The sequence below is a fragment of the Pygoscelis adeliae genome, unplaced genomic scaffold (assembly GCF_000699105.1).
Source record: "Pygoscelis adeliae isolate BGI_AS28 unplaced genomic scaffold, ASM69910v1 Scaffold289, whole genome shotgun sequence".
In the NCBI taxonomy this organism is placed as follows: Eukaryota; Metazoa; Chordata; class Aves; order Sphenisciformes; family Spheniscidae; genus Pygoscelis; species Pygoscelis adeliae.
The window spans coordinates 1,662,706-1,671,856 of record NW_008825499.1 but is presented as its reverse complement, the minus strand read 5'-3'; the positions used below and the strand labels follow the sequence as shown (position 1 = coordinate 1,671,856).

Genomic DNA, 9,151 nt, shown 5'->3' with positions numbered 1-9,151 from the left:
CAGGGGCACAAGAAGCTGGGAGGGGGGCACAGCCAAACTGGCCAAAGGGACATTCCGTACCATGTGACGTCATGCTCAGTACATAAACTGGGGAAAGCTGGCCGGGGGGGCCGCTGCTTGGGGACTGGCTGGGCATCGGTCAGTGGGTGGTGAGCAATAGCACTGTTCATCACTTGCTTTGTGTATTATTATTGTTATTGTTGTTATTATTATTATATTATTATTATTATTTTATTTCAATTATTAAATTGTTTTTATCTCAACCCACGAGTTTTTCTCACTTGTGCCCTTCCAATTTTCTCCCCCATCCCACCGGGGGGAGGGGAGTGAGCGAGCGGCTGTGTGGTACTCAGTTGCCAACTGAGGTTAAACCACGACACTTACTCTGTCTCAGTTGCTTTGAAGAATGGAATTAACCCCGATTTTCCTAATTGAAGCTGCAAGTTGGGTTCTAGGGGAGAGATTTTCCAAAGGACCTAACAGGCTTAGGAGTACAATATGTACAGTACTTATCCTGGGCCCTGTGGTCATGAGTCAGTGTGGTGATTTCAGTCAACCCTCCAGGTACCCAAAATCAGTATTTTGGAGCCTCTGATCCTATGCTCTTCTTCATGAGTCAAATATTCTCTGCTTACTCTGGAGATTTCTTCTCTGATTACAAGATGGAAGTCTTTGCTATTCAGCAGTAATTTAATTACCTCCACTCCTGAAACTTTCTAAACCTCATTCCCTTTCACTGAGGCTGACCATTATGCAGTAAGGCATTGCTTTAATATGGATGCTGTGTACACAAAAGGAAGCAAATTAACATATTTGCAAACACAGAGAAAAAGAAAACATGTTTTCTGCTGAGTATTCTGAAAAATTCATGACATGTGATACCTATGCCTGTTCTTTCTCATAGAGTCTTGCTTCCCAAAGAGGACTAAATTTGTTCACAAATTGTAGTTCACACCACCTGCATGTAGTAACAGGAAAGAAGCATTTTGACTGTGACAACCTAGCACAGTCCAGGCAGCTGAGCAGTGAGCAGAATGGCCGATTTGCTTCAGCACAGAGTCAGCACCCATAGTGGGTCAAGCCAAAACATGTTTCTCATTTCTCTCTTTTAACTATACACATCTGGTCCCACCTCCATTGAGACCAATGGAAAGATTCCCCTTGATCTGAGTTTGCAGCAAATTAGCAGTGTCCTCTGCAACCAGGAGCAACATGCAGCTCTGTTTTTCACTTACAGTTACGTAAACAGCAAACATTGGACAGATGTGACGTTGCTTCCAATCAAGGTAAAGTAGCAAGGCTTGTTGAGTACAGATCAGATCTGCCCAGGTGAGCAGTGCTTTATCTTCCACTGTCTCCATTGTGGGACAGCAGTAAAGCAACTTTCAAATCTACTGATTTGGGCAGCACTACTCTTGGATGCTGTGAGCAATGGGTATTCCCATAGGAATATGTTGCAATCCTGCAGCTAATCAGAATGGAAAACAGGTGTGTAGTTCTCAGGCAGTGATGCTGCTGTGGGAGAAAGAAGTGACTGTCAGATTCCCCCAATGTCACCAGAAGAAGATGCTGATGGGAGGCAGATGAAGATCAGATGAGACCTTTGAAATCTACATCTGTATCTGATCTGTGCATGTGGTGCAAGCTGAAAACTGCAGGCCTCTGTTTACCTGCCATGGGAGCCCCCTGAGAGAAAGAGGGGATAAGACTGAAATGCATACTGAAGACTTGAACCAAGATACGTGATGAATGAAGAGCTGCTGTGATTTTGACAGAGCTGAAAGCCTGAGCTAGCAGAGAAGAGCAGGGCACATGCAGCCACAGGGAACTTGTGGGGAGATGGAGCCTTGGATGAGGTAAAGGACTCAAAGGACAGAAGCCATGTCTACAAATAACCTCTGCAGGAAAGCTGGCTGAAAAACTCTGATTGCCCCGAAGGAGATGGCTTGGGAAAGTCTGTTCCAGGAGAGACAGGGCATGAAGCAGAAACTGGTCATGTATCCATAGCTCTGCCTTTGCATCTTAAGTGCCCCCTTCCCGAAGTTTTATTGCCCTCCTTTCTTCTTGTCTGCCGCCTCTCTTCTGAGTTGTGCTTCTGTTTGGCTCACATGCGATTGAACAACATAATTTAAGACTGCAGTTTCCAGACTTTGCCTTGTTCTTTTCTATTATTAATCAGCCCTCTTCCACTAACACAGTGACAGGGTCCTGGTCAGCAGAGCTACGCAACAGCACGTGGTGAAAAGAACACTCAGACACACACACACATACCCCCCCAGCGAGTGACATGGACTGAGACACCCAGCACTCTCTCTCTTACCTTGCATTCTCTACCACAGCTGGAAAGTTGCACGGTTCCCCATGTGGCAGGCTGTGATTCTTTGTTTATTACTCCTCACAAAGCACCGGGATTATCCAGGGTCAGCATGGCTGAGCTGCCTGAGGCAGTCTGGGTAATTCTAAAAGTGCATGGCATGAACTGATCAGAAAGACAAGTAGACCAACAAAAACAAACAAACAAACAAGAGCCAAAGTTCACACACAAATGAATTCAAGAGGTCCCTAATTTGAGGTGGAAGAAGAGCCAGTGCACGTTGCTGGGCCAGATCCACATCAAAGCAGGCTCTGTGTGCTGAGAACAGAGTACTCAGGGCTCTGGGTTTCAGTACTGCCATCTCCTGTAGGAAAACTCTTCTCTTATTCTGCAACATCCCAAACTCAGGGGTTTGGAGGGAATAGACTGAGGAAAAAAAAAAATCTGTTTCCATTGCCACATAAACACACAGCAGCACTCTCACCACAGGAAGATCTGTAAGCAATACCGTAGCATCAGTAAAAAGACAAACCAGACCATAGTCCATCACAGTGGCAGATATTTTCCTAAGCCTCTGACTGAAAACTACCTCATCTTCACCTGAAACTTAAAGCCAAAGCTATGCTTAGCAGCCTGTTCACTCACAGAGAGACAAAAGAAATAATGCAGAAAGACTTCAGGTTTGTATAAATGAAATACACATGGAGTCTTTTTCTGTACCCCAGACTCTCACAGTTGTGGAGCTAAAGGTCAGTGCTAAACCCTACCTATTGCTCTCAATTTGTTTCAGTCCTACATACGGTCTTGGCAGAAGGTTCTATGAGGTAATGATGGGAAGGTGTAATTGGGCTGCTGTTCTCTTTGGTAGTGGAAGAGAAAAAAAAAAAAAACCTTAACACACATAATAAATGAAGCACAAAAGGGCAGATGAAAGATAAATCTTTTTGCAATAGCTGTGTCTTTCCAGTTTTCCAGATTTCTTTTAAAAAGGCATTTCAGAAAGAATCAGATTAGACATGAGGAGAAATATTTTAATAGTAAAGGGTAGTAAAGTTCCAGAGCAGGTGAGAGCTCTTCACCAGCCGAGGTCTCTAAGAAAAAGGCTGGTTCAGGTCAAGTTAACCCTTGAGGTGGAAGGGTGGGCAAGTTGCCCTCTCAGTGTCTTCTCTAACCAATGCTTTCACGTCTGGTTGATAATTTTATTCTTTTTTTTTTATTGTGTGGTGGATTGGAATGTGAATGAAATTTGATAGACAGGGCTGTGTAAGAAAAGACAAGGTCTCCTCTAATTTGTATATAAATCAACATAAAGAACAGGCATTGAAATCTCTCGGTAGCTTTTAAAAGTTCAGCTGGTAAATAAAATAGTAATTCCAGCGATGGCTGTATCTGCCACATCTGTTCAGACATAGATTCAGTACCACTTGCAGCTACACAAAACCACTGAGGAGAAAAATTCCCTGAAGAGAAACATAACCAGTATCATTCATATGCCAGCCAACCTTTTCCCAGAAACTAAAACTCAGTGTTAGCTGATATGCAGTATTATTTCTTGGGATGCAGATTGAAGACCAATTTCAGGCTCTCAGAGCACCTTGGGAGGAAGAGGTGTTTCCTGAATGAAAGAAGAGCGATGTTACCAGTTGTCCACAGTGAAAACAACCAGCCATGAACAATTCCTAGCACCATGGGTGGTGCACAGCTGTATTGCGGGGTGCCTGTATGCATACCTCCAGATGTTGATCACCCAGATGCAGCCACAGTGGAGGAGACTTGGTTGACAGCTGCTACCAGCCATGAAAAGTGCTGGCCAGATAGGTCCATCTGGGACATGCTGTTCCATTACAAAATTCCTGCTATCCAGACCTGCGTGGGTTTATCTTAGCAAGACCTTACAACATTTACTTGCATCCTACTGCCTGCTGTAGGCTTCACACACATGCCCTAAGTCAATGTTGTGTGACTTGTGTAAGTCAGACTTGTGAATATGTCAAGCTAGCCAAGGGAACATGGTTCTTTTCTCTGCTCCAAGGACTGAAATATGCCTTTGTTTATCTTCTTTACATTCTCAGCAGCTGACGCTGCAAGTCTGGGCTGCAGGACAGGTGTGTAGTACCAAGAGCACCAGTCCTCATTCCCTGCTTATCCAGGTATTAGGAGGGGAGAAAAGTGTGCAGTGAAAATATCCAGTGATGAAAGAAGCAGTGACTATAAGAAATACATACATAGTGATATTTAATAGTTTATCGAGACTGTAAAATATGATAGTTCAACCATGGTAATAGCAGATACAATTATGTGGCTAACTATATTAATCTTAGCAAGTAACTCTAATAATCTTAGCAGCATACTACCATGGTAAATATAAGTAGCATAATATTATGGTTATTGTGTTATGGTTAACCCGATCTGCTAAGGTCAGCAAGACAACTCTGTTGGTCTTTTGAATCCCCATCCAGAGTATGGGAGTCCCAGGGGCATCCTGCCTGGCATGTCAATGGGAAAGATGTTCATCTTGGCAGCTGTTTATTCTCAGACTCCAGGATCCTCTGCACTGGTAATATTCTGCTGGTCCCACCAGCAGGTCTTAGAGTTGTCTTTGTATCCCCCACAAAACTCCTTCTGCATTTCCTTATCTTCTCCAGATAAATCTCTTGTTCCTAAGGAGTCAGTTCCAAATCTGATCCAAAGATAACGACTCACGTGCACCTTGATTGCAGCTGTCTTACTGGAAAGTCTGTTCTACAACTGACCCAGAGATAAGCAGTTACTTCTGCAAGTGTCTTAACTGCGATGTTACTGCTTTATTCATTCTGTCATCTAGATATTTTCTAGATAGATATGTTCATTTTTAGTAAGCAATGGTTAACTTGCCATAAGATCTGGTAACTATATTTGTGGTGGGTTGACATTTTTGCTGCAGGCCCACCTTGGCTCAACAGTCCCCCTATTCCTTGACACCCTTACTGCCATTAGAATTAGATCGAATTTCCAGCAGGTCTCTGGTTCATGCACTTACTTTGGCTTTCTGTGGAAAGCAGAAGGAATAGGGAAAGGAAAGAGATGGGGAGGAAGCTGATGGCAGCATTGTTAGTCTGGTCTTTTCCTGGCATACAGTCAGTGAGTGTGGGGTAAACCAAGGGCCATGTTATTTTTTCCTACTCTTTCCACCTTGATGACTGAAGACTTCAGCCCACCAGTGTTCAGCAACATATGACGCAGTGAAAACAATCCTTATGTGACAGCATAGTAATGACTTTAGAAGCAGCAAGGTGGTTCACTAAAATGTTTCAGTACCTTGCTGAATTAGGTCCATAACTCTACATTATTAACTATATGGTGGCATGAGTGATGGCCAAGCAGATAGTGATACAAATACAGCCTCTGATATTAAATTTTGAGGGGTTGGACCTTGAAAAATAATGAAATTGTTCTCATCCTTCAAATTTTTTTGAGATAATGCAATATTTCCCGTCCTCAGGAAAGCCAGACAACCAAAAAAATTCATTATTTTTAGTTATATTTTTAAAAATTATTTGTTGACGTCACCTAAAAGATTTCATGTGAAGAAACTAAGATGTTTTTTAAAAATTTTGCTCGTTAAGGCTTTCCTTTCTATAATTTGATTTCCTCTGAAACAATTTCAAACCTGAAAAATGCCATTTTATTCACCTATGAATCATCACAGGATTATATTTTGATTAATATAATGCATTACAAAATACCACCAAGCTTAAATGATAACACTGAATACTCAAAACTGATCCTTTCTTATAAAAATTGCTTTTGATGCAATGTCATCTTTCTCCAAAAGGAGAATACTTTTGTCCAAAATAAATTTGTATTTGGGTGTTAAATATGTACTAGGGGAAAATCGCTTGTTTCTACATGTCATAGCATCACTACGGGTAGGACCCAAGAAAAACAAATTTCTGTACTTGGCATTTTGCTAGTAAGCTGGAACAATAGAACCTGGTTTTTCTTAATGTCCTTTTACAGTGAAAAATCTCTTTCCAGGCCTTGTATTGCCCCATTCTGCAGCTGCCCCATAAGACTGGCCATATCTTGTAAGAGCTGAGGTCTGTCTAGCATTGTGCAGTTCTCTGAAGGTAATCAGTAGAGGCTTCCTAAGGAAACGGGTCAGCACAGGCTGACAAGTACAGTGCTAGTTCCTTCATATAACCTTTGAGCTTCCCTCTGTCCTAGCACACAGTAGCGCTTGAATGGTTGTTTTTGTTCCACAGTTGCCTGTGGCCTGGATGTTTGTTCAACAAGTTCATGAGCTAGAGGCTCAACCTGCCATGAGCTGATACTTGTTTTGAGTTGGAGGATTTGAAAGCATGCAGGGGACCTGTGTGTTGCTATGATTTGTGTTGTCTCCACTACTGCTCTTCTCCTCTAGCTGGCAAAGGAAGATAAAGTCTGTAGATGAATTACACTGGGAATCACCTAGAGACGTCTACCTGTGACTTGAAAGGGAGAGTGGGCATCAGCCAGCTATACAGACTGCCCACAGCCTAGCGGTGTATGTCATTCTGTCTGCAGTGGTTGCTGGTCCTATGTTGGATCTTCTTCGTGGAGTTCAGCCTTCTAACTACAAGTTGATCAAATGCTTCCTTTGCTTCAGATGTGCATGTAGACATCATTTGTCTTGAACATCTCTCCCATGAAATCTGATGTGACTGGCAGCCACTAAGTATAAAAATCATAAGACAAATGTCCTTAATGAACATTTTGACTTGGAAGGATTGGTTTAGAGAACTAAGTTTTTTTGAAGTTACTGGTTTCAACCTTGCAGGCTGTCAGCCTAAATCTTAATGGTGATGGAGAAAGGAAGCAAAAATATTGCCTTTGCTCAGAAATGTTTAGGAGTTTCTTGTCAAAGAAAGAGCCCTTTGAAATCAGAAAGTCATGACAGCAGCAATGCATTTTTTGCTTTACTGGTAAACAATTTGGTCTAGTCTTAATGGAAAAAATGAAAAGAGAAAAATCATGAAAAGAGCATCTACTTCATGTCTATTCAGCAGTACCGTACTATTAATGCTAGAAAATACTGAGTACTTTGTACCAAAATAATTCTTTGAAGTTTTTGAAATCATATCTAATTTTCTTTTTGAAGTTATTTTCAAGCTTATTCATGAAAAATGTTTTGCTGGCCTTTGCATGGGTTTAGGTTAGTTACTTTATGGTTCTGATGTATTGAGAGCAATCTTAATTCCATTTGGTACTTTAATTAAAATTTAGGCATAAATAAAGGAATGGCTTTTAAAGAGCAATAATTTTGAAGCTGATAGCTGCTACAGCAAACCTGAATGCTTTTCCTCTTCCTCACAAAGGTCAAATGCCTCCCTAATGTAAGTAAAGTAAAATGATTGTAAGTAATAAAGAGGGTAGCTTGCAGGTATCCTTGTTGCTGTAGATTTGCATGTGACAGTTTGAGTTCTTTTTTTTTCAATCGTGCATCACCATAACCTCCAAAATTTCTGTGCAAACTCTTATGGAATACACATGAGAATTACTGAAAAGTATGAAGGCTGAGGAGTGATGAGGGTTGGTAATGCAGAAATTGTTTTCCTTGGACATGCCCTCAAACTAGCAGTTGGAAAGAAAGTTCTAGTCACTGTGGGAGCTGAGATACTACAGCACTTCTCTCCCTCGCCTGATTCACTCAGACATATCTTTACCCCTCTATTAAATCTAGCATTTTGAATATAAAATTGTAAAATGAGATTCTGGTTACTCATGTAAGTTCTTAGTGGCATACCTTTAATTCTCAATGGGAGTAGCAAATTTCAGGTATCCATTCTACTCAGAGGCTTAAGGATGTTTCTTTTCAGACAGTATGAGTCAGCTTTACCTCCAGAAGAGCAGAGTTCAGTGTGCAAATACAGACAGAGTTTTTCATGAAGGTTTATTTTCACTAAGAGATCTTTCTCTCCCACTTATACCAAGAGAACAGGGATGAGGTTGTATAGGATATCTCCCACATGAGAATATCTAAAACTGTGTCATTTTCTCTGCAGTCTGCCTGTCTCTCCTGTCCTGTTTGCTTTCCTTTGCTGATAATTGTTTTTTTTCCTGAAGTTTGCCACATCCATAAACCTTTACTTTAAAATGCTGCTGATGGAATTTCAAAATCATTGCAGATGATGGACTTGAGCATCAGACTTGTTAACAGAAAAGAGGAGGATCAACACCAGAATACCACCCCAAAGCTTTACTAACACAAAGCTTGTATTGCCTTTGTTAGGTCCACAGCTATATAGTTCCAAATTCTCTCCCATGCTTGTTTCTGAGTGATCTAAACATCTGACCATCTTGTCTTGTGAGACCTGTCAATCCACTGGGCTGTACTTAGCGGGAAGTTGTTAGGATTGATAATTTCAGTGTCCGTGTAAAAGAGCAAAAGCAGAATATTAACGGTGATGTTCATATTGCAGAATATGAGGCACCATGTGTGGTGGCTGACTTCAGCAGTCATCCTGTTCAGTGGGTGACTGACAATGTGTTATCTCTCCCCTGCAGTATGGGATAAAGAAGAAGGAGGAAAAGGAAGCAGAGGCCCAGGCCGCATTGGAAGCTAATGCTGAAGGGAGTCTGACGCGCCCGAAGAAGGCAATCCCTCCTGGCTGTGGGGATGAAGAGGAGGAGGAAGAAGAGAGCATTCTAGACACAGTCATCAAATACTTACCAGGGCCTCTGCAGGACATGTTCAAGAAGTAACAGCTGCAGACTGTTAGATGGGCATAAACAGTACTGCAAAGGATTTCTCTTTTGCCCAACGGGGATTTACAATCTTGCCATCCATCACGCAGCCCTCCCCACCTCTGCCCTCTA

At 41.8% G+C, this 9,151-nt stretch overlaps 1 protein-coding gene across 1 annotated transcript in view; it reads left to right on the top strand.

Annotated features, from left to right (window-relative positions):
* Positions 1-9,037, top strand: part of CPLX1 (complexin 1) — a 117,342-nt gene extending 108,305 nt beyond the window's left edge. Inside the window, exon 3 of the mRNA XM_009331520.1 lies at positions 8,840-9,037. Coding sequence (XP_009329795.1) covers positions 8,840-9,037 — 198 coding nt within the window. The remainder of the gene's footprint in view (positions 1-8,839) is intronic.
* The last annotated feature ends 114 nt before the right edge of the window (positions 9,038-9,151 follow it).